The sequence below is a fragment of the Bufo bufo genome, chromosome 4 (genome assembly GCF_905171765.1).
Source record: "Bufo bufo chromosome 4, aBufBuf1.1, whole genome shotgun sequence".
Classification (NCBI taxonomy): Eukaryota; Metazoa; Chordata; class Amphibia; order Anura; family Bufonidae; genus Bufo; species Bufo bufo.
In genome coordinates, this window is record NC_053392.1 from 626,625,556 (window position 1) to 626,651,482 (window position 25,927).

Consider the following 25,927-nt stretch of genomic DNA (forward strand, 5'->3'; position numbering starts at 1 on the left):
GAGGCACGACGAGGCAGGGATGCCCGCTCTCGCCTTTGCTGTTTGCGATAGCTATAGAGCATCTGGCCATCAGATTTAGACAGGATCAGGTTTATGCAGGTGTCTGTGAGGGAGATAGGGAAGACAGGATTGGACTGTATGCAGACGACTTGATCCTCTTTATGTCGGACCCAGAAGTGTCTCTACTAAGAGCTATTGAAATCATTGAGCGCTTTGGGCAATACTCCGGGCTGCACATAAACTGGGGCAAGTCTGCCATTATGCCACTCTGGATACACGACTGGCCTAGTTATCGAAACAACCTGCCTGTAGTTGATAGGTTTAAATACTTAGGGGTAATAATCACTAAAGAGCCTCAACTCTCCTATGTCTTGAATATTGAACCCTTAGAGACCATATTCCAAGATAAGGTTAAAACGTGGGAGACCCTCCCATTGTCAGTTATGGGCAGATTAAACCTGGTAAAGATGGTACTTTTGTCCAAAGGTCTATATTTGCTGCCCCACGCCTGTACGCCAGTTCCCAGGGGATTTTTTAAACGTATACATGCTATTATAGCCTCCTTTGTATGGGGTAAATCTAGGAGGAAACCCTCACTGGCAGTTTTACAGAGACTGAGGCTACAGGGAGGAGCTTCCCTTCCAGACTTCTTTCTTTATTATATAGCAAGCCAATTTAGATTTCTGAGATATTGGGTCACTGATGCCTCAAGGCCAAACGCAGAATACTACCTGCACGAATATCTGCAAGTTCCCACGCTATGGCCCGTTCTGGAGGGATCTCGCCATATTCAAAAGGGTCTTCTCCCAGTACATAAGCTAGCTCATCAGATATGACAGGCATCTAAGTTAAATTCCTACAAGGATTTGCCAAGTGAAGTCCCCATATGGGATAACTGTATGTTCCCACATCTGGCAAAGCTGGAAGGTGTGTCTGACTGGAAGAGGCATGGCATATTCACTTTGGGAGATCTATATGAGAGTGGGCAGCTTAGATCATTTTCCCAGATTCAGGATAAGTTTCAGGTGCCGCGCACTCTTTTCTTCAGATACCTTCAATTGAGACATGCACTGCAGGCCCAATTCGGGGGTGATAACAGGAGTATTTCTAAATATCCTATTATAGGGGTTTTGAAATCGAAAGGACCGAGAGGCATAGTCTCAGCGCTATATACACATTTGTTGGACTGCCGCTTGCTGGTGACCCCGTTGGCTGTTGAGGACAGATGGAAGTTGCCAATACCTTCTTTGTCTTCTGAGTATTGGGAGGAGGCATTGATGGCTCCGACCAAGGTATCACCCTCCATAAATAATAGGATGATCCAGCTTTTTATTCTTCATTGCAGTTACCTCACACCCACCAGACTTCAAAAGATGGGTAGGATTAGTCACTCCAGGTGCCATAGATGCGATGCCGAGGGAGCCAATTTTTGGCATATGATGTGGGATTGTGAGTTTATACGTCAGTTCTGGATTTCAGTTCTGGAGGTCCTCGCAACTATGGTTCCTGTGGCGCTGCCGTTATGCCCCAAGATATGCATTCTGGGAGTCATTGATGAAGAGTCGTGGTCACACTACCACAGAATCTTCTTAGCGGAAACACTATTTCTAGCTAGAAAGGCAATTGCCATAAGATGGATGGGAGATCCCCCCCCCCCCCCCCCCCTCAAAGGGACAATGGATCACTCTTGTGAATCACGCAGTCTCTATGGAGAACATTGTGTATAAGCATAGGGGGTGTCCACAAAAATTTGAAAAAGTCTGGGGTGACTGGTGTGCCTCTCCTCTCACCTTACACACACCGCGTCTGCACTTGACAGCTGACGGGCCTCATTGATCTTTGAACCAATTTGTAGGTACTTTGCAGTGCTGTTGACACTGATGTTAATGTTGGAGCATTTATGTGTGCGATATGCCTATCCTGTGAATAATGTATGCCATCAGAATAAGAATCATGTCTTTTTACATGCAAGGATCTTGATAAATACCAATGTCCTTATGTATCACTGTTTTCTTGATATTTCTAAAGTGCCCCTGCGTGGGCCATCACATTGCTACATGTATGCCATACTTGTGTCATTCTCTTTTAATAAAACGAGTTTAAAAAAAAAAGTAGTAACTTGTTGACACGACCTAAAGCTAGACTCTTCAATTGGGCCCTAGTGTCAACAATTCGTCTCAGTGTGCAGCGTGAGGGGTGAGCAGTCATCTTGTCTTCTAGGATTTGCCAGTGGGACGTAAGGGTCTTGACCAAAGCAGTCGAGTCCTTCTTTAATTTTGAGCTTATTGCAATACAATGTCCCCTCATAACCGCCTTATGTGCTTCCCACAAAGGACGGACATCCCCTACCGATCCCTCATTCAGTTCAAAGTACGTTTTCAGGTGTTCGCAGAGTTCCTCCCTAGTGATCGGCTGCTTCAGGAGGGAGTAATTAAGTCTCCAGTGGCACTGGTGAACATGACCCGACCCGCTACTAATACTGACCAGTACTGGGGCATGGTCAGACCAGGAGATTTGGCCCATGTCCGCTCCCTCCAATAACCCGAGGGTCGAAATTGTACCAAAGAGATATCGATACGGGTGTGGGAACCATGTGGGGCAGAGTAAAAGGAGAAGGACCTGTCAGAGGGGTAAGTGAGAGGCCAGAGGTCATACAGGGAGTATTTCCGCACCAGTTTACGAAAGTCCCTAGCTAAGCGCAGCTGTGTCGAATGTACCGGTTTGTCCAGAAGAACCAGGCGATCCATCGATTCAGAAAACACAACATTAAAGTCCCCACCCAGAAGGACCATGGGTTCCGAAGAGTCCACTCCCTCAACAAGAATCTTGCAGAAGATTCCGCCGAGAAAGCGGATCTGCGAAGTATTTGGGGGATAGATGTTACATAAGGTGATGGGTTTATCTGCTAAATGGCCACGGAGAACAAAATAACGCCCCTGCGGGTCTAGAATTGAGGATTCAATTTTGAGCGGACACTGTGCAGATATCAAGATGGCCACCCCCACCCACCAACAGCTATGAGTAGCCGAATAGCAATAGGGTACAGGTGAGAGGCAAAACGGAAGGAAGAGCTGCCATCAAAATGTGTTTCTTGTAGGAACACAATGTGCGCTTTAAGGGATTTCAGTTCCAAAAGCAAGAGTTTCCTCTTAGCGTTGGAGTTGAGCCCTTTGACATTGAAGGTTATGCACCGCACCATGAGGGCATGTGATGATATATAATATATGCAGGGTACAGCTCACCAAGGCAATCCGTATGCGTCGGTGGATTCACACTAGTGGAATAATGGACCAAAGGCAAGACAGAGGTAGACGGTCCCCACAGGTATGGAAGGTCAGGCACCTAGAACAGGAGAAAAAGCACAATAGGGTGGGGAGAGACAGGACGAGACAACACAAAGTCAGACAAACAAGCAACAGTAAACAACTATTCCCAGGGATGTAATCCCTGCCAGGGGCAAATAAGAAGCCCCTCTGGGGGTGTAAGTGTTGGAGACCAACGAATTGAAGTTGGCCAAAGAGCTAACCACATGTAACTGAAAAATCAATTAATAATGGGGTGGGCCCTTCAGATAGCCCGCACCGTAATGTAGCAACAAGGTATCAACAACTGGCTAAACAGTAATAATAAACAACCAATATGGGGGTCCATCAGAGTCCAATGACCCTGGGAGTGTGAAGGATTAAGGGCGAAGTTCAAGATAACCAAGTCCTCCAAGCCAGTGGCGGTCAGGCAGGTGGACGGTGCCCTGATGACGGAGGTGACCGCGGAGAAGAGGATGCACTTGGGCCAGGTCTTTTCCTGGTTACAGGGGACCATATGCGTGGTGGCAGAAGCGCTGGGGACTCAAACTCCCAATCAAACATGTCGGTTATAGGAATTACGAGCGAGTTGCAAAAAGGGTGGAGATTCGAGAAGGAACGGAGAGTCTCTGTTCTTACTTGATGACGGACCGCTAGGGCAAAGGGGAATCCCCAGCGATAGGCAATCTGGCGGTCCCTGAGTAATGTGAGAGGTTGAAGATGTCTCCTTTTCTGAAGTGTGAACCAGGATAGGTCAGGAAACAATTGCACAGGAGCGCCATCAAAATCAAAGTTGCGTAGAGATCTCGCCTTAGCCATGATAGGTTCTTTAAGGGTGAAGTCGTGCACACAACAAATTACGTCCCTAGGATGTGCAGCAGAGCCCTTGGGCTTGAGTGCTCTATAAGCTCTGTCCAGCTTGATCTTATGAGAGGGTGGCTGTCCCAAGATCATGTTAAATATGGCTTCCAGTGTGGCAAAGAGGTCCTCATCTCCAGTAGCCTCCGGAAGGCCCCGTACCCGGATATTGTTCAGGCGACCTCAGTTATCCAAGTCCTCTAAGTACCGTCCCATGCCCCTGAGCACAGCAGTTTGGGCAGTAATGGATTCATGAAGAGTGGATATGTACTGCCTGGTGTCATCATCTGCATTTTCCAGGGAGTCCACCCGGTCCACCACGAGTTTGATATCAGTGCGAACTGCCGCAATCTCAGCTCTGCAGGCTTCTGTAACTTCAGAGATAAGAGCCCAAAAGTCCTCCTTTGTAGGAAAACGGCTAAAATAACTCGCCCAGGGCTGTGGAGGTTCAGACATGGTTGGAGGGTCCATATCAGCAAGTGATGGAGGGCTAGGTGATCTGGCCCATATGTCAGAAGGGAGAGGAGAGCTGCTGTCCCCTTGATCCAGTAAGGGGGGGGGGGGCTGGAGACGGTTTACTTTGCCAGGGCTCAAGCAGGGGGGCTAGGTGCAGGGGCCACAGGGGTAGCATCTCGTCCCCTGACAGGAACCACAGTACCTTTGTGCGACGTCTCCCTCTGAGGGGTGAATCCAGGAGCTGTCATGGTGGGATCTCTCCTTTCAGCGGCGGCTGGCAGGAACTCTTGGGCAGCAGGTGAGAGCCCAAGACCCGAAGCTCCGTTCACAGAAGCTGTCGGCGAGAATCCGGTCCCTTGGTGAGCTCCAGCAGGGGTTTTCAGCGCTGGTTCACGCTCACTGTTCAGAGCGCGGCAGTCAGGCGGGGGAAGGGAGGCATGGCGGGAGGCCTTCTGCGTCTTGGCGCTGCGCGGCGGGAGCGCCGAACATGGAGCCTGGTCCCAGCACTGTTCAAGGGTCCTGGCAGGTGAGGGGGACCGGGGAGGAAGAGGGGTCTTCCTGGGGGCCAATTTATTCCCCATAAGAACTAATAAGGGCGTGTAGATGGCCGGAAAGCTGCTGTGCGGGCAGGAGCTGGTCTTTCAGGCGGCCATCTCAGTCGGTGCCCGGACACGCACCCCCCCCCCCCCCCCCCTTGTTTAGTGTTTTACGTATCGTAGATTCGCTAACAGGGATGTTAGCATATGCCAGAGACTTTTGTAAGTCTTTAGCTGACACTCTAGGATTCTTCTTCACCTTTATTGAGCAGTCTGCGCTGTGCTCTTGCAGTCATCTTTACAGGACGGACACTCCTAGGGAGAGAAGCAGCAGTGCTGAACGTTCTCCATTTATAGACAATTTGTCTTACCATGGACTGATGAACAGCAAGGCTTTTGGAGATACTTTTATAACCCTTTCCAGCTTTATGCAAGTCAACAATTCTTAATCGTAGGTCTTCTGAGAGCTCTTTTGTGCGAGGCATCATCCACATCAGGCAATGCTTCTTGTGAAAAGCAAACCCAGGACTGGTGTGTTTTTTATAGGGCAGGGCAGCTGAAACCAACACCTCCAATCTCATCTCATTGATTGGACTCCAGTTGGCTGACACCTCACTCCAATCTTGGAGATGTCATTAGTCTAGGGGTTCACATACTTTTTCCACCTGCACTGTGAATGTTTACATGGTGTGTTCAATAAAAACATGGTAACATTTAATTATTTGTGTGTTATTAGTTTAAGCAGACTGTGATTGTCTATTGTTGTGACTTAGATGAAGATCAGATAAATAGAAAAAATAGAAAATCCACAGCACTCCTCAGTTCTGATGAAAAAGCTGGTTACTTTATTGGTAACAGCAGGTGATAGCTTGAGAAAGACCAGAGATGGTTGAAACGTTGCTATCCCTATGCTGCTGTTACCAATAAAGTAACCGACTTTTTCATCAGAACTGAGGAGTGCTGTGGATTTTCTATTTATTTGTATACCTATGGGACCCCCAGCCAGGATCCCCATCCGCGAGCACCGACTTATCTATTTTCCTACTGGCAACTGTCCCTAGATTGGGACCTGGAGTGCTGCTTAGCCCATTTTTTCTTTAGATGAAGATCAGAACACATTTTATGACCAATTTGTGCAGAAATCCATATCATTCCAAAGGGTTCATATACTTTTTCTTGCAACTGTATGTTGTAGTTCATTGTAGTTAAGTAAAGGTGTCTGTTATGTTACATCTCCAAGAATTGTGTGTTATTCCTGGTGATACCAAGGCAACATAGTGTAGCTGTGGTATAAACGGAGAACAAACCCACGAGCTAGGGGAAAAAGGGAATATTAACCATTGTCATCTGATAAATGTTAATATTTCACCCTTTTTATACCAGTATCTTCAGATATTGCTATTGATAAGTTTTGTCATAATAATCAATGTCTCTCCTTCTTCAATCACATTTCAGCTTTTAATAATTATAACTAATAGTTTATGCATACTAATATCTTACCTCTATAATTTTGGATTTAGCCATGTTCAACACAACAACAACAGCTTTAAAATTCTCTCCTTTGACTTGTTCAATAATAAAACTGAACTTCACATACATTCTTATCCAGTGTTTCAGCTCAGTTATAGGACCGCAATCACCTGCTTCTTTTCTTACCAGTTCACTCTCAAACAAAGCCTGCATTTAAGGAAAGATTAACAATAAGTAAAACAATCACATCTCCATGACAGAGAAATATACAGGTCACATATATTTAAAAAAATATATCAAACGTCTCAATTCAACCTCATGCACACAACAGCTATATGACGAAATGCAGCCATAACATGGTTCCCATTCTGGTGCACAGGACCATTACGGTGCCTCTTTTTGCCTTCAAGGGCATTTTTTGGGTGTGAATCTATATGAATCGGACATGTAGCACGCTTTATCGAATGCAGTATATAGAGAGCATTTTTCCTCTATGGAATGGTCCATACCTACACCCGACAAAGCCTGTATGGCAGCAAACAGAGGTCTTTCTGTTAGGAAATAGATATTATTTCCAATAATTACTCATAAAATAAAAAAAATTGTGCTTACCTGTAAAATCCTTTTCTCGCCGAGTTCATTGGGGGACACAGGAGACCATGGGTATAGCTGCTGCTGCCACTAGGAGGCGACACTAGGCAAAAAAAAGTGTTAGCTCCTCCTCTCAGCTATATCCCTCCTGCAGACACTGAGCTAATCAGTTTGTACAAAAGCAGTAGGAGCAGCCAACAGAAACTAATTATATGAAAAAGACCTGGAGATGGGTCAGAACCAAGAACAGGTGGTACCCGCCAAAAAGAACAAGCAATGTACTTACTGGGTGGGTGCTGTGTCCCCAATGAACTCAGCGAGAAAAGGATTTTAAAGTTAAGCACAAAAAATCCTATTTTCTTGCTCGTATCTTTGGGGGACACAGGAGACCATAGGACGTTCCAAAGCAGTACCATGGGGAGGGAATAAAAGACTAGAAAAAATCTATGGCCAGTCATAAGGCCCCGCACAGAAATGTGGGGAAATGATGCACAGGAACCCTGAATAGGACAGGAAGAGCATGAACCAGGAAGGCCAGCCAGAGAGCGTAGAACGCACGGCGTCTTAGACTAGGCAAAAAGAGGAAAACCCTGTTAAACGTAGCCCAAGGGCTCGAAAGGCTTCAGAAGATGTGGATAGCAGCACATAATATCCACAAGAAGGATAAGCATGTCTGACGACTGAAGATGATGTGCGGAAAGTACTTCCAGATAAGGAGGACCACAGAATTGCTGTCGGGGCCTGGACTGGAAACCCAGGATGTCTTGCATCGCAATAGGGCCCTTGGAAAAACTGAGGGGTGTTTACTCAACAGAAAATAACCTGTAGAATCTGGGTATGCACGAGACCTGGTGAACGAGCAACAGGAAAACCCAGACACGACCTTACCAAATGTGTAAGTATCAGGATGAGATACTTCTTCAACCCAGGAAAAAACTGGGAAAACTGGAAGGAATTACTGGGCAATTGGAAGAGGACTAGTCCTGTAGGGATCTCCCAGGTACGCGAGGAAACCCCTGTGGGCCAATTTGTAAAAGAAAATAGCGAATAGCCACTCCCTTGTAAAGAATCCAGCACAAGAAGAGACTAAAACGTATGGAATATGATCACTCATCAAGACAAAGATAAGGGATGGCCAAGGGGGGACAAAAAGCAACAACGGGAACCAAAAAGAGGTAGAAAATGAAAAACTATAGACAAATTGGGAGTAGTCTAAGAGGAAAAGACTGTGTCCCCAGGGATAAATAGCCTCCCAGCCGTGCAGCAGAGAGCAATGCGGCAGAAGAGTGCAGGCAAAGCAACCTCCGCGACTGGACAAAAGGAAGACTGCGAGTGATGCTGGAACCAGGACCATATCATGACTGGCATTAGACAGCCTGAGGAAACTGAGCAACCGCACTCTTAAAAGAGAGCAGGCTACAATAAATGAAAGACAGCACATACACTCGCCGGAATACACTCATGGAAGCCGATCCAAAAGGTAAGGATCGCAGCATACATCTCTGCTTAACCCCTTAAGGACCGGGCTCATTTTCACCTTCAGGACCAGGCCATTTTTTGCAAATCTGACCAGTGTCACTTTATGTGGTGATAACTTTAAAAAGCTTTTACTTATCCAGGCCATTCTGAGATTGTTTTTCCGTCACATATTGTACTTCAGGACACTGGCAAAATGGAGTAAAAAAATATTCATTTTTATTTATAAAAAAGTACCAAATTGGCAGAAAAATTTGAAAAATTAGCAAATTTCCAAGTTTCAATTTCTCTACTTCTATAATACATATTAATACCTATAAAAATACTTATTACTTTACATTTCCCATATGTCTTCTTCATGTTAGGATCATTTTGGGAATGACATTTTATTTTTGGGGGACGTTACAAGGCTTAGAAGTTTAGAAGTAAATCTCAGAAATTTTGAAAAACCAACTTTTTAAAGGACCAGTTCAGGTCTGAAGTCACTTTGTAAAGCTTACATGATAGAAACCACCCAAAAATGACCCCATTCTAGAAACTACACCCCTCAAGGTATTCAAAGCTGATTTTACAAACGTTGTTAACCCTTTAGGTGTTTCACAAGAATTGATGGAACATAGAGATACAATTTAAAAATTTAACTTTTTTGACAGATTTTCCATTTTAATATTTTTTTTCCAGTTACAAAGCAAGGGTTAACAGCCAAACAAAACTCAATATTTATGGTCCTGATTCTGTAGTTTACAGAAACACCCCATATGTGGTCGTAAACAGCTGTACGGGCACACCGCAGGGCGTAGAAGGAAAGGAATGCCATACAGTTTTTGGAAGGCAGATTTTGCTAGACTGTTTTTTTTGACACCATGTCCCATTTGAAGCCCCCCTGATGCACCCCTAGAGTAGAAACTCCAAAAAAGTAACCGCATTTTAGAAACTACGGGATAGGGTGGAAGTTTTGTTAGTACTAGTTTAGGGTACATATGATTTTTGGTTGCTCTATATTACACTTTTTGTGAGGCAAGGTAACAAGAAATAGCTTTTTTGGCACGTTTTTTTTTTTTGTTATTTACAACATTCATCTGACAGGTTAGATCATGTGGTATTTTTATAGAGCAGGTTGTCACGGACGCGGTGATACCCAATATGTATACAATTTCTTTATTTATGTAAGTTTTACACAATAACAGCTTTTTTAAACCAAACAAAATGATGTTTTAGTGTCTCCATATTCTGAGCCATAGTTTTTATTTTTTTTTGGGTGATTGTCTCAGGTAGGAGCTCATTTTTTGCGGGATGAGGTGACGGTTAGATTGGTACTATTTTGGTGGGCATATGCCTTTTTGATCGCTTGCTGTTGTACTTTTTGTGATGTAAGGTGACAAAAAAATAGTTTTGCACAGTTTTTATTTTTTACGGTGTTCATCCGAGGGGTTGGGTCATGTGATATGTTTATAGAGCTGGTCGATACGGACGCAACGATACCTAATATGTCTATATGTCTTTTCCCTATTTATTTTTACAATTTTTTTTTACTTTATTTTTGGAAAAGGACGCTTTATCCTTTTTTACTTGAAACTTTTAATTTTCTTTGTAAAAATGTAATTTTATTTTTTTATTTTTTACTTTATTTTTTGTCCCACTATGGGACTTCAACATTACAGGGTCTGATCCTTGTTTCAATGCAGCACAATACATCTGTATTGTGCTGTATTGAACTGTTAGTGTCTTACACTGTAAGACGCTAACATTTGCCTAGGAGACCCAGCCTGGGGGCTGGGCCTCTTAGGCTTCCGTACATGACAGGCCCCAAGCCTTGGAATGGCTTGGGGCTGCCATGGCAACGATCGAGTCCCCGCCACAGCAGAGCGGGGACCCGATGCATGAGGTGAGGGAGCGCAAACCTCCCATATGCCGCGGTCAGTGCTGACAGCGGCATATGAGGGCTTAATCCACCGGCATTATCGCCGATGCTGGTGGATGCAGCAGGGATCCTGCAGTCAGTAACTGCCGGATCTCTGCTGCTGTTTGGGGGGAGGAACGACTGCAGGACGAGAGCGCTAAGTGCCGGCGTTTGAGGACGAGCATTCCCGTCCTGGGTCGTTAAGGGGTTAAAAAGGAAATGCCCCCTAAGGAGAAGGTACTGTGGAAGACAGATGGCCCCAGAGCCGTAGAGGCTTGTCGTGAGACATCTAACTAAAGAAGCTGCTTGATACTCCACAAATTGCCTGGATCAGGCAGACCCAACTGCAGGCTAAAGAACAAAAATACCGTAGTGATAGGTAGAAGCAAAGCTGATGCCAAAAATATCGTAGGTGTGCAGATTCGTCAGAGACCATCTACTGTCACTGTGTAGCGACTCTGCCTGAAGGGGACAATGCGGTCATCAGAGGAATGCACAAACTGGTCCTTGATAGGAGAAATACTTCTCCAGGAGAGAATGTGATGACTATGTCTGACGTCACAAAAACATCAGAGAAAATCTGGAAATATAAGAAAAAATAGTGCAAGCGTTCCAGAACAGTAAGAATCCAACCTCGGGAGTATGGATACTGGCCAGGTAGACAGAAACATAATCTGGGGGGAGCGCAAAAGGGTGTTGCGTTCCAGCAACTAAATATCTATTGGCATTGACAACATGCGACATCACCATAGTCCTGTCTGGTGAGGGGGGAAAAGCAGTTGATGCACAGTATGTGCCCTGAATACGAGTGTCCACTACATAAGGACATGTCAAATCTATTACTCATCTCTTAAAAGAGGCAGTGTTGATGGTGTCACAGCATAAACAGTTAGCACCAATGTCCCACTTGAAATGAGAACCATGTGGTAGACCAATGTCATAGAAACAAGGGGGTTATGCCAACCAGGAAGAACTCTGCAATAGTGCGCACCAGAAGTGAATGGCTCATCAGCTATAGAATGCATACTAATGCAAATACCTGGTCAGAGAAAGGAAGTACTGCAGATGACCATGTCATCAGGAATGAGTGGACGAATTAGATAAAACTGCAAGCATCAGCATAAAGACCCAACCAATTGGTGCAACGGCATCCATTGGCTGCGTAAAATGAGCCGGAGATCCACCTGAGAGGGAATGTAGACACAACCACCACACCTAGGCCCAGTGTGAGGGTTCCACCTATAGAAGGAGAGAAGCAGTAGAAGCTATAGCATACAAAGCCAGTGCCGAAACATGGAACAGAAGGCAATGTGGTAGAAACCACAGAACCATATCCAGTGCAAATGCAAGAAGAGAGGAGGAAAGCAACGCGGGTGCCACCATGGCTTGCAGGGGGAAGGTAAGCCCCGAGCCTGAGAAGGGGGCCAGACACTTAGGGCTAAGGCAAATTCTCCACCTGAGAATGGGGCCAGAGAGAAGTAGCCACAGGAAATAGTGCTAGCGTAATGTCCACCTGAGGAGGAGGTCATACCGTAGAAGCCATAGTATACGGTGATAGCCCCATACTCCACCTGATGAGGAGACCATACAGAAGGTGCTATGGTATGTAGTACTAACGCAAATACTCCACCCAAGGGGAAACTGTTCAGTAGAAGCCATGGCATGGAGTGCTAACACAAATCCTTCCCCTGAAAAGAAGCCCATACAGATAGTAACCACCGAAACATGGGCTAGCGCAATACCTGAGAAGGCCATACAGTAGTAGCCATTATATGTAGCGCTAGCGTAAATACTCCACCTGAGAAGGAGGCTATACCGTAGTAGCCACAAAAGCCAAAGTCAGGGTACACACGCCACCTGGAAGGAGACCCTACAGTATTAGCTATGATCTCTAGTGCTAGGGTAAATACTCCCACCTGCAGAAGAGGACATACAGTAGTAGACATGGAATGGAGTGCTAGCCTAAATACGCCACCTGAAAAGGAGGAGAGCAAGAAGTGGAAACAGTATTCAGAGGCAGTGTGATACTCAATTCACTTGGTAGTAACCACCGAATTCTCTTCTAGGCAGATACACCACCTAAGAAGGTGCCGAGTATCATGACCAACCATGTAGTGTGGAGTCCCACCGGGACTTAAAGCGGTGTTGTGGGGATACATTCTGGGAGGACAGAGACTGCCATGTCAGCACTCAAAACCAACAACCAAAAACAAAGGGGATAATGCGGTAGTAGCTGCCGTATCCATTAGTTGCACCCGTATTCCGCTTGTGGGGGAGGACCGGGTAATAGTAGGTACCGCCTCTTGGCATACACCCCCCCGTGGTAGAGGAAGAATATGACAGGAAATATAGTATCTGGTTCTGTGGAATAGTAGACATAGTATCCAGTAGTGGTGCAATTACTTCATCCGTTCATGTAAATACTGAACTTGTGGGAGTAGGTATGCAAGATGTACTATCCAGTGATAGACCAATCACTCCACCTATGGAAGGGCTTAATGCGACCGGCTGTGCCGTATCCAGTGGCCGTGCAATTACGCCACCTATAAAGTGAGGTAATGCGACAGGTTGTACAGTATGCAGTGGTCGTACAATTACGCCGCCTATGAAGGGGGGTAATGCAACCGGCAGAACAGTATGCAGTGGTAGTGCAAAAACACCACCTATGGAGGGGGGTAATGCGACAGGCTGTACAGTATCCAGTGGTCATGCAATTATGCCGCCTATGTAGGGGGGTAATGCGACAGGCTGTACAGTATCCAGTGGTCATGCAATTATGCCGCCTATGTAGGGGGGTAATGCGACAGGCTGTACAGTATCCAGTGGTCATGCAATTATGCCGCCTATGTAGGGGGGTAATGCGACAGGCTGTACAGTATCCAGTGGTCATGCAATTATGCCGCCTATGTAGGGGGGTAATGCGACAGGCTGTACAGTATCCAGTGGTCATGCAATTATGCCGCCTATGGAGGGGGGTAATGCGACAGGCTGTACAGTATGCAGTGGTCGTGCAATTACGCCACCTAAGAGAGAGGGGTCAATGCTACAGAGTGTGAGGCATCCAGTGGTAATTACTCCATCCGAGGAGTGAGTAACACGACAGGATGCACAGTATACGTGGGTAGTGTAATTAGTTTGTCTATGGATGGAAGGTCATATGACGGGACACACAGTATAAATTGGTAGTGCCATTACTCGATCTACGGGAGGAGGGGAATATGGATGTACGGATGTACAGCAACCAGTGGTAGTGCAACTACTCCACTTAAGGAAGGGGGAACGCAACAGGATGTACAGCGCCAGTGCATGTCCGTGGAAGGGGGGTTGCATGAAAAACATCCAGTGGACTTGTTGCAGGGAAGTGCGGCAATAACCGCATGAGGGGGAGCGCACTTGATAGTGCCAGAGTAACTTATCATTTATTTATTTTAATATAAACATATAGTCGTGTATTCGAAAACTGACACCCCTAGCCCCAACTGGAGGCAAGAAGGGGTTAATTTTAAACTACACAGCCATGTAATGGGGAAACCAGACTCAGTAGGGTGGCAGGCAAGTAAAGTTTTTTTTCTTCTTTTCTTTTGGACAGAGAGGCTGGGGGCGGAGTTCAGCAGGATCCTGGAGAAGGTGGATGTTTGGGTGCAAAGATTTCGGGATGGAAGTTGCGGCCTAGTAGCCCGCAAAGCGGGGGACTCGCGTAGGAGCAGGCCGACCGGAAGGACTTCCGGCCGGAACAGAAGGCTGGGAAGAGCGGCCGTGGGATTCTCTAACCCCAGATCGAGGAGACCTGGGACAGGCGTACTTGACGCCCGGCAGCTGGATGCAGCAGTCGCCCTAGGAGGGGATATGCCCACTGGGAACTGGTACTGGTCAGCGCCGGAGGTATGGAGTGGAAAGAGGGGGCGCAAGGAAAGAACATGGGCCAGAAAGCCGGGGAATGGAGGGGTGGAGAGGTGGGGGGTGAAAGATTGGGGGAGGAGGTGCATGGAGAGGGTTATACTCACCCTGTGTTCTCAATACTCACCCCATCTTCATCCTCTTGTGTTCCCCCCCCACCCTCAGGGTACCAGCAGTGTCACCTCTTCAGCCAATCAGCACCGAGGTGGTAGTGAGGCTGGAGTGGGGGGGGGGGTTACTGCAGAAATGCAGGTGACCCCATGGCTGGCGGGATGCAGGGGAGCTGAGCCTCCCTGGTCCACTTTTGCCTTATTGGAGGAGGTCGGGCGGTGAGGGGAACAGTCACCGGCCTTCCTCCCCTGGTAAACAGAGAGGCCAGGCGTCTCTGTTCCCTGTAAATAAAAGGGAAAAATAACAAAAGAAGATGCCCTGAAAAGCAGGGAGGTCTGCCTCCTACAGACATTAAGCTAAAACTGATTAGCTCAGTGTATGCAGGAGGGATATAGCTGAGAGGAGGAGCTAAGATTTTTTTTGCCTAGTGTCGCCTCCTAGTGGCAGCAGCAGCTATACCCATGGTCTCCTGTGTCTCCCAATGATACGAGCGAGAAAATATATTTTTGAGATGGCAAATATGGTTAATACATATCAGTAACAAAACATTTTGGATAGTTTACAAGACTAGTTGGATGTTTATACTGTACCTGCTGAATCTGATTGCACCACACCATTAGTGCTTCTTCACATTTGGCAACCACTGCTTTATCTGATGCTGCTGCCCTTATACCTTCAAAGGACTGCATTGTAGTGAAGTTGATGGATTCAATGTAATTTAGCTTGACTATTCCATCAATGGTTGTTTTCACTCCTAGTAAAGACAATGTATCTGTGAACCAGTGTTTGTTAACATGAAAAAGCTTTTTACCATTAGATTCCATTAACCCCTTAAGGGTGGCCCCTTCTCCCCAACTCTGGTGTGAAATTTCCCTACCCCGTCGTTGTGCGCCTGCGCAGCACGGCACACCTCCTTCCAAAGCTAGGAACGTCATATCCGGTGCGGCCGCGTCACAACAGGAAGTGACGAGGGTAAGGAAATATCACGGAACAGCGGCTGTGTGGGAGGAGCAGCGGCAAAGTGAAAGTAAAAATCCCAGCATGCATTGCAGCAAGCATGTTCAGAGGAGCAGTCACATGACATCCCCGCCCACCTGTGTTTCCATAGAGACAAGAGCCCCTCAGATAATATCAATAACTCAGTCATCAGTGAATAACTGCTGTACAGACATAGCAATAGGAAGTACGCCCCAGTCCCAGCAGCACACAGGAATATGATGCTAATGTATCATACATATGGGGGGAGGGAGGGGGTTCATAAACTGGCTGTAGGGCCTAGTCATTTCTAGTTGCACCATTGGATTTAAGGGTACTTTCACACTAGCGTTAAAGTTTTCTGGTACTGAGTTCCATCATAGGGGCTCAATACTGGAAAAAAACGCATCAGTTTTGTCCTAATGCATTCTGAATGGAAAGCAATCCGTTCAGTATGCATGAGGATGTCTTCCGTTCCGTCCCTTTACGGTATTTGGCCAGAGAAAATACTGCAGCATGCTGCGGTTTTTCTCCGGCCGAAATTCTGGAACACTTGCTGGAATGCCGAATCCGGTATTAATTTCCATTGAAATGTATTAATGCGAGATCCGGTACCAAGTGTTCCGGAAATTGCCGCATTGACAGATCCGGTTTTCCGGTCTGCGCCTCCCCGGGGATTTAGAAGGAGGTGGTTGCGCAGCTTCCTGTTTGCTTCTTTGCTCCAGCCTGCGAGGGAGTCGGCAGCACGCCATTGAAGGCGAGTATAACGTTTTTATTTTTTTTGTTGTGCAACAATGGAAAAATTAAATATAAGCAGCTCCTATGTACTTATACATAGGAGCTGTATGTTATAAGTACATAGGTGATGCTAGGAGAAGTATTACCTAGGACTACTACTCCTAGCATCCACTATGTACTTATACTACCTGCAGTCCCTATGCAAAAGTACATAGGGACTGCAGGTAGCATAAGTACATAGGGGATGCCAGGAGTAGTAGTCATACGTACCAGAATATTACTACCACTCCTTTTATTATTTTTTTTATAAAAAAAAAAAAAGGCAGACAGCACGCCCGTGGGTCTGTTGTCTTGTGTAAAGTTTTAATATAATTTTTTATTTTTATTTTTTTTATAGGCATATCTTCTTCAAGTGAGGCCGGGAGCTCTCCTCCTCGACAACGTCGCCGACATGATACGGTATGTCAAGTTAGTTAGTATTCCCAACTGTAATATTGTGTTATTATTCTAATTATCTATTAGGGGGGGGGGACAGCAAACGGTAGCCGTTTAATTTTTATTTTTTTTCTCAAAAATACATGTTATTGTACGTTCTTAAATTATCATATTTTTTTGTATTTTAAAGCCATCTCGTCCTGTTGCCTCTCATAGAGGTTGTCAAGCCTTTGTCAGAGGAAGTCGGGGTCGTGTGAGTATTTTCAATCAAAGTCTTTGAAATGTAAAAAGTTTATTTTTTTTTTTTATGGTTCTCGAGTCTCCACCAGAATGGATGAGGAGGACGTCAGCAGTTTTTTTTTATTGACAATGACCTCCTCATCCAGATGGTGGAGGAGCGTCCATAGTTGTGGGACCAAACCGACCGTCGCCACGCAGACCACCAAGCAACCCGGCTCCTCTGGCACGAAATATGTGAGGCAATTGTGCCTAATTGGGAGGACCTCGGAGACAGGCAACGAAATCAGTGCCTTAAGTATACAGTATTTCATAGATAGCATACAGGTATGTTTTACTGCTCAGAAGTGGTTTACCGTCTAGTTCATGTGGGTCCCAAATACATTTTTATTGATGTTGTGGCTGGTTCAATTAAATAGTAAACCATTTTTGATGTCAACAAATCATGTATTTAACCCCTTAGGGACGCATGACGTACCGGTACGGCATGTTTCCCGAGTCCTTAACCCCTTAGTGACCACCCATATGTGTTTTTACGGCGGTCACTAAGGGGCCTTAGGCTGGGCCGCCGCGTTTTTACGGCGGCCCAGTTTAAGCGCTGCACGGCTCCCCCGTGCAGCGGGGAGCGCGGACCCGGCTCTCACATGAGAGCCGGGTCCCTGCTCTAACAGCCCGGAACGGCAGGAGTGCCGATCCGGGCTGTTTAACCCTTTACATGCCGGGCGCAATGGCGCCCGCTGCATGTAAAGTGGTGACAGAGGGAGCGGACTCCCTCTGTCTCCCATCAGCACCCCGAAAATGTGATCGCGGGGTGCTGATGTGCTGGGAAGCTTACCTTGCTTCCGATCAGGGCCCCGAGCCTTTCTTCCGTTACTTCCAGCAGGCTGTACTTCTCTGGCGCAGCCTGCTGGTCAATGTTCGAATAGCATTGCTATTGAAATGCAATGCATTATAGAGATAATGCATTACATTTTAAAAGCAATCAAAATACTGTATATTATAGTCCCCTTGTGGGACTATTAAGTAGTAAAAAAAAATAGAAAAAAAATACACATTTATTAAATAAAAAAATTCCATAAAATAAAAAAGTATGCTTTTTTTTCCATTGAAAATACGCTTTTCAATGAAAAAAATTGCAAAAAGAAAATATCCCCCATATGTTTGGTATTGCCGCGTCCGTAACGACCGGGACTACATAAATATTACATAAATTATCCCCTATGGTGAACGCCGTAAAAAAAAAAAAAGACAGAATTTCGAATTTATTCTTAGTTTCCACCGAAAAAAAACGTAATAACAAGCGATCAAAAAGCGGCATTTACTCCAAAATCATACCAATGAAAAATACAAGTCGTCTTTCAAAAATCAAGCCCTCACACAATTCCATATAAAAAAATAAAAAAATGTTATGGGTCTTGTGAAGTGGCAATGCAAAATAATTTCTATTGGTTAATAAAAGGTGTTTTATTGCAAAAAAAGTAGTAAAACGTAAACAAAATTATAAGTATTTAGTATCACTGTAATCGTACTGACCCAGAGAATAAAGATATTATGTTATTTGTACCGAAAAATAAACGCCAAAAAATGTATAATGTAAAAACGCAGTGGCAGTATTGCTATTTTTCCCCATCTCCCTCCCAGAAAGAGTTAATAAAAGTTAATCAGAAAGTTATGTGTACCCCAAAATGGCGCCATTAAAAACTAAAACTTGTCCCGTAAAAAACAAGCCCTCATAAAGCTATATAGATGAAAAAATAAAAAAGTTATAGCTCTTGGAACGAGACCATAAAAAAAAGGAAGAAAAACGCTTGGTCATAAAGGCCCAAACAGGCTTGGTCACTAAGGGGTTAAGGACCCATGACGTACCGGTACGTCATGAGTTTAAAATGAGATTGCGGCGCTGCTGCGGTTAATCCGAACAGGATGCCGGCTGAAATCATTCAGCCGGCATCCTGTCACAACGCCGGGGGGGAAGGGGGGTCATATGACCCCCCCCGTATCGGCGATCGCAGCAAACCGCAGGATCAAACTTCAAAATGCCCCATATACATTTTTTTCCACCGGGCGGTGCGGGAGGCGGGCGGTGCGGCAGGCGGGATCGCGATCCCCCGCCCGCCTCCCCTTGAATAATCGTTGGTGTTCAGTGGGTATACCAGGGTGTCAGCACATTGCTGACACTCTGGTATAAACGGCTGACATCTGTGATGCGATGTCAGCCGTTTAACCCTTTCCATACAGCGGTCCGTACGGACCGCTGTATGGAAAGAGTTAACAGTAAGATGCGGCTCCCTCCCTCTCCCATTGGGGGGCTGCTGTGCCTTTGCAGCCCTTCAATAGGATGGGGTGACAGAGGGAGGGAGCCCCCGTCCTTACCCTTCCCCGTCTGAGAAGTTGTGGCCACAACTGAGCAGATAGGGAAGGTTCCCATGGCAACAGGACGCCTTCTCAGGCATCCTGCTGTCCATGGTGCTGAACAGATCTGTGCTAAAGGCATAGATCTGTTCAGACAAAGTGTAAGTAAAATACAGTACAGTACAATATATATTGTACTGTACTGTATTATACAGACATCAGACCCACTGGATCTTTAAGAACCAAGTGGGTCTGGGTAAAAAAAAAGTAAAGAAAAGTGAAAAAAAGTAAAAATCAAAAAACACATTTATCACTGATTAAAAATGAAAAAAATAAAATTCCCTACACATGTTTGGTATCGCCGCGTCCGTAACGACCTGATCTATAAAACGATCATGTTACTTTACCCGAACGGTGAACGCCATAAAAATAAAAAATAAAAAACTATGATGAAATTGAAATTTTGCCCACCTTACTTCCCAAAAAAGGTAATAAAAGTGATCAAAAAAGTCGCATGTACGCCAAAATTGTAACAATCAAACCGTCATCTCATCCCGCAAAAATCATACCCTACCCAAGATAATCGCCCAAAAACTTAAAAAACTATGGCTCTTAGACTATGGAAACACTAAAACATGATTTTTTTTGTTTCAAAAATGAAATCATTGTGTAAAACTTACATAAATAAAAAAAAAGTATACATATTAGGTATCGCTGCGTCCGTATCGACCGGCTCTATAAAAATATCACATGAGCTAACCCCTCAGGTGACCACCGTAAAAAAATAAAAACGGTGTAAAAAAAAAGCCATTTTTTGTCATCTTACGTCACAAAAAGTGTAATAGCAAGCGATCAAAAAGTCATATGCACCCCAAAATAATGCCAATCAAACAGTCATCTCACCCCGCAAAAAATGAGACCCTACAATAATCACCCAAAAACTGAAAAAACTATGGCTCTTAGGCTATGGAGACACTAAAACATTTTTTGTTTTAAAAATGAAATCATTGTGTAAAACTTACATAAATAAAAAAATTGTATACATATTAGGTATCGCCGCGTCCGTGACAACCTGCTCTATAAAATTACCACATGATCTAACCTTTCAGCTAAATGTTGTAAATAACAAAAAAAAAAAAACGGTGCTATTTCTTGTTACCTTGCCGCACAAAAAGTGTAATATAGAGAAACCAAAAATCATAACATCCCCAAAAAATAAAATATCATTCCCAAAATAATTCAAACATGAAGTAGACATATGGGGAATGTAAAGTCATCACAATTTTTGGGGGTATTACTATGTATTACAGAAGTAGAGAAAATTTGCTAATTTTTCAAAATTTTTGGCAAATTTGGTATTTTTTTATAAATAAAAATGAATATTTTTTTACTCCATTTTGCCAGTGTCCTGAAGTACAATATGTGACGAAAAAACAATCTCCAAATGGCCTGGATAAGTCAAAGCGTTTTAAAGTTATCACCACTTAAAGTGACACTGGTCAGATTTGCAAAAAATGGCCAAGTCCTTAAGGTGAAATAGGGCTGAGTCCTTAAGGGGTTAAAAGAGTAACCTTAATTTTTTTATAGTTTTTTTTTTTGTTCCAGGGTCGACAATCACGGCTCGGTGGCAGTCCATCAGGGACTGCTACAAGAAAGACTTTAACGAGGAACCTCAAGGCGGGCATATCGCTATAATGCCGCCTTGGGGTTTCTAAGAAGAACCCTAGAGCTGCGAAGGTAAGATATTATGTTTATAGAGATTCTGAATTATGTTCAACAATCTATGTGTATGGCCTAGGCAGACTGTCATTTGGCACTCTGTCTTGGACATCCACATAGTATTTTGTGGAGAAAAGATGAGCGAATCGTGCTTCAGATTATACATCTGAAGTTGCTTTCACAAAAAAAATTCATACTGTACATAGACACTTCTCTGTACACTAATAGAATGTATGAGCTCTATCTACGTACACTATTTGTAAGAAATCTTTTTACAATGCAACTTCCTATGTAGCATCAGAAGTCGCTTTGCTCACCTCTATGCAAAGATTCTCCACGAAAATACAATTGCTAATTGCATTCTTTTTTCTTTCTTTGCTTTACAGAACATCAAGCGATACTCGGGGTGCCCGAAGTTCCCCAGGAGGCGGTCCCCGATAAGCCGGCCACCGCGGGTCCCTCTTGTCCAGCCCAAGCAACTGGTCAGGACTTCAATGTTCCCCTATCTGTGCCCTCTGGTGACGCAACGATGGTCCGATTAGCCCCACTATTTGAGGACCTCATGCGTCGCCAGCGGACAGTTAGGAGCCGTCAGGCGGACTACGAGGCTCTCACAAGGCTCATTTACGAGTCCTTGATGGGATTCACAAGTAGAGTTGCCACTTTAGAGGACAATTTGCGGCGTCTTCAGGAGGGGGCCGTGTTGACGTCGCAAATGAGTCCGGTGCATCACTATTTGATATCGTTACTCAGTTCACGCCCGACCAATTATTTGAGGATAGAAGACAAGTGGATTGCGTCTTGTGGCAAGTGCAACACCGCCCCAAATCCCTTCCCCAGCTCCAGCCCTATCCCCCATCCCACACCTATCCTCCATTTCACACCTATCCCCCTTCCCAGCCTCCCCATCCCCCTTCCCAGCCACCCCATCCCCCTTCCCAGCCACCGCATCCCACTTCCCATACCCGGAGCAGAAATATTCAGCAAAGGAGTCTCTCATCCTGGAAACTGCTACAGTGGTCCGCGGTCCAAAACTTTCAAAACTGGCCAACTCGCTGTCTTCAGGGATCTGCTCGACATGTAGCGGTTCTTTTATGAGGAGGTAGTTGTGTAACACCACAAATGCCTTTACTACCTCATCAACAGTTTCTATTTTCAGTTGAATGTGTTTGGTAAAAATTCGCCATTTAGCTACCAGAATGCCAAATGTGCATTCCACCATTCTTTGAGCCCTAGTCAGGCGGAAGTTAAATACGCGTTTGCTCCGGTTTAATCCACGGCTGGAATAAGATTAGATTGCCACACATCTGAAACGCCTAATCACCAACCAACACAAAGGGCATGGGGGGAGCATCAGTACCTGGTAGCGGTTGAGGAAAATCAAATTGTCTATTGTATAGCCTTCGCCCCATGTCAGAATTTTTAAAGACAATGGAATCATTGGTTCGGCCATAAGCCCCAACATCGATTGCCACAAAACGGTACTGGGCATCAGCGATGGCCATTAAAATAATTGAAAAATATTTTTTGTAGTTAAAGTACTCAGAACCAGTGCCTTGGGGCTTGATAATACGTATATGTTTCCCGTCTATTTCTCCAAGACAGTTTGGAAACTGGCACGCCTCCAAAACCTTTTCAGAAATTTCGATCCACTGTTGCCTACTTGGATGTGGGATAAATTCTGCATGCAACTGCTCCCACAAAACATGGCACATATCCTTAACAATCATGGAAACTGTGGATATTCCGAGATGAAACTGGTAATGGAGGGACGTCAAACTTTCTCCTGTTGCAAGAAATCTATCAGAAGAAAAAAAAAAAAAAGAGTGTAAATAAAAATGAGCAAATATGTAAAAAAAAAAAATCACAAAAAGAACAATACAAGCTATATAATTTGAATGGCCTTGTTTGGGACCTTAAACTGGACATACCACCGTTAAATACTCAAATGCTTTCCTTCGTTCTGTGGTCATTCTCACAGGGCAAAGGACATTTTTTTGGAAATCTAGTGATGGAACGGGCTCTCCATGGAGAACCATAGGCGTGTGCTTCTGGCTAGCATTTCTCACAGTCAACGTCTCTAATGGTCGAGATAGAGGCAAAGCCTGACCATAGGAGCCGGGGAAGTCACAGTGAAAAATACTAATGCAGAGCCTCCAAAGCCCTTGGCCTGCGCAATAAAGAGCTGCGCTAGGTAGAGTACAGTATTAAATAAATAAAAGTTTCGTACCATGGGGTAGGGAAATATGTCAGGTTTCAGCTTTGAACCCGGAAAAGCTACGTTAAAAAATTATTCTAAAATAACAGTTAATAGCAAAATATTAAAAAAAATTACCTTACGGTAAGCATTAAGCGTTCTGCAGGTGAAACACTTCGACGGAAAGTGGTGTCCTGTCTTTCGATGCGAGGAGACACTCTTTGGAGCAGATCATCAAAACTGTCGACGCTCATCCGTAAGTAGTTATGAAACTTGTCCGGAAAATTCTGCAGTTCGGGAAACAGAACTTCAAATGCTCCCCTTCTCATTCTGGCAGAATCGGATGCACCAAATAGCGACGTTGTCGTCTGGCTCGAAGAAGTCTTCTCCAGCGGGAAACAAGGATTAGAGCCTGAAATCCAAACCGAATGTGGTCCGGCATCATCTTTGCTATCTTCTGAGGCAGCATCTGAGGGGTATGTGACCTTTGTTTGTCTTTTATAGCCACTGTACAATTTGCATGCGAAATTGGTACTTTTGATGTTTGAAAATTTAAATACCTTATCTGTTATTCCGTCTCAAACCTTCACCGGATCCATCAGACGGATCCGGTAAAATAGATCTCCGTTTACATACGGTTTGCCAGATCCGGCAGGCATTTCCGGCAACAGACTAACGGATTTGGGGGAGGGACGGGGGGGGGACTATCCGTTTGCATGCAGTTTGACGGATCCGGCAGGCATTTCTGGCAACGGAACTGCCTGCCAGAATCCAACAACGCTAGTGTGAAAGTACCTAAAGCCATGAACAGAATGAATAGAGGGGGAGATTTATCATTTCCCTTGTTTCTGAAAAGTGGCGTTTAAAAAGTTGCAAACTATGTGTTTGCGACTTTTTAACTGTGCCTTTAAAGGGTTTCTGTCATGAGAAATAACGTTATGTAGCTGACTGAGATTAGCGATGTGCTAATGTCAGCAGTACATAACAGTATGCTTTATAACTCCCTGCCTGCCGCCGTTCTCTTAAATATAGACTTTTATGAGCCTCTAGGTGCTATTAGGGTCTATGCACCTTTTGGCACGCCCAGGTCCAGTTAATTGACTTTCGAGTTCTCTTCAGTGTCCCGTAAATCCCGGGCCTGCGCCATCCCGTTTAGTATTCTGCGCAGACGCAGTGAGTGAAGGACGCGATCCTGCTGCCGGCTTCCTCACTGCGCCTGCGCTGAAGGAAGGAAGCTGGTAGCAGGAGCGCGTCCTTCACTCACTGCACCTGCGCCGAATACTAAACGACGGTGCAGGCACAGGATTTACGGGATGATGAGGAGAACCCGAAAGTCAATCAACTGGACCTCGGCGTGCCAAAGGGTGCGTAGACAGAGTCTCTGGGTGCTGAAGCAACGCCCTAATAGCAGCCTAAGGGCTTATTAGCATATTTTTAAAGTCTTTATTTTAAGAGAACGGCAGCAAGCAAGGAGTTATAAAGCATACTGTTATGTACTGCTGACATTAGCACATCGCTAATCTCTTTTTTTAATCAGTTTACTTTTTTTAAATAAACAATATCACATGAAGATCAGTCTGGATTCATTCCGGGAAGGTCAACATCTGACAACATCAGAAGGGCGCAGGCCATAGCGCAGGTAGGAGTGGCAAAGGATAAGCATTGGGCTCTGGCGTCACTAGACACAGCCAAAGCTTTTGACTCAGTAGAATGGGTATACCTAATAGAAGTGCTACAGAGCTTTGGATTTGGCCCTAAGTTTGTCAAGTGGGTAGAGATTTTATACCACCTCCCCAAAGCTAACATACTGGTGAATGGATCGCTCTCTGAGTCTTTTAGACTCCACAGAGGCACTAGGCAAGGATGCCCCCTGTCGCCGCTCTTGTTCGCCATAGCTATAGAGCATCTAGCTTTAAGAATCAGGCAGGATCAGGTCTTCAGAGGGGTGTGCATGGGAGACAGGACAGACAAAGTTGGACTTTATGCGGATGATCTCCTTCTCTTTATGGATGAACCTGAAACTACACTCCCTAGAGCAATTGACATAATAGGCAGGTTTGGGGAGTTCTCAGGTTTGCACATAAACTGGACGAAATCAGGACTAATGCCCTTATGGACGCACACGTGGCCCCCGTAGTACTGTAATCTGCCGGTTGTAGACAGCTTTAAATACCTCGGGATTGTTATTACCAGGGATCCCCAATTGGCGTACTCACTAAATATTGCACTTCTGGAATCCCTGTTTATAGATAAATTCAAAATATGGAGGACCCTGCCGTTATCAATCATGGGGAGATTAAATTTGGTTAAAATGATTCTCTTACCCAAGGGGCTCTATCTATTGGCGCATGCGTGCACCCCGATATCACAGGGATTCTTCGCCCGTATACACTCACTGATGGCTAAATTTATCTGGGGGGAGTCCAGACGGAAATTATCCCTTAATGTCCTGCAGAGATCCAAAATAGAGGGTGGTGCCGCTTTGCCTGATTTCTTTTTATATTACGAGGCTGGGCAGCTGAAATTCCTAACTTCCTGGGTTCTATCGTCAGATTTGCCAAACGCTGAATATTACCTCAGGGAATATTTAAGCATGACCTCCTTGTGGCCAGTACTGGAAGGTTCGCGCTTGGCTCCCATGCGCTTGCTCCCCATTCATAGGATGGCCACCAGGTAT

The 25,927-nt window shown here is 45.0% G+C and overlaps 1 protein-coding gene across 1 annotated transcript in view; it reads right to left on the bottom strand.

Moving 5' to 3' along the window:
- DNAH8 (dynein axonemal heavy chain 8) overlaps positions 1-25,927 on the bottom strand; it is a 622,089-nt gene that overhangs the window by 563,622 nt on the left and 32,540 nt on the right. Inside the window, exons 3-4 of the mRNA XM_040430275.1 lie at positions 15,188-15,351; positions 6,653-6,829 (exon numbers count right to left, since the gene is read on the bottom strand). Coding sequence (XP_040286209.1) covers positions 6,653-6,829; positions 15,188-15,351 — 341 coding nt within the window. The remainder of the gene's footprint in view (positions 1-6,652; positions 6,830-15,187; positions 15,352-25,927) is intronic.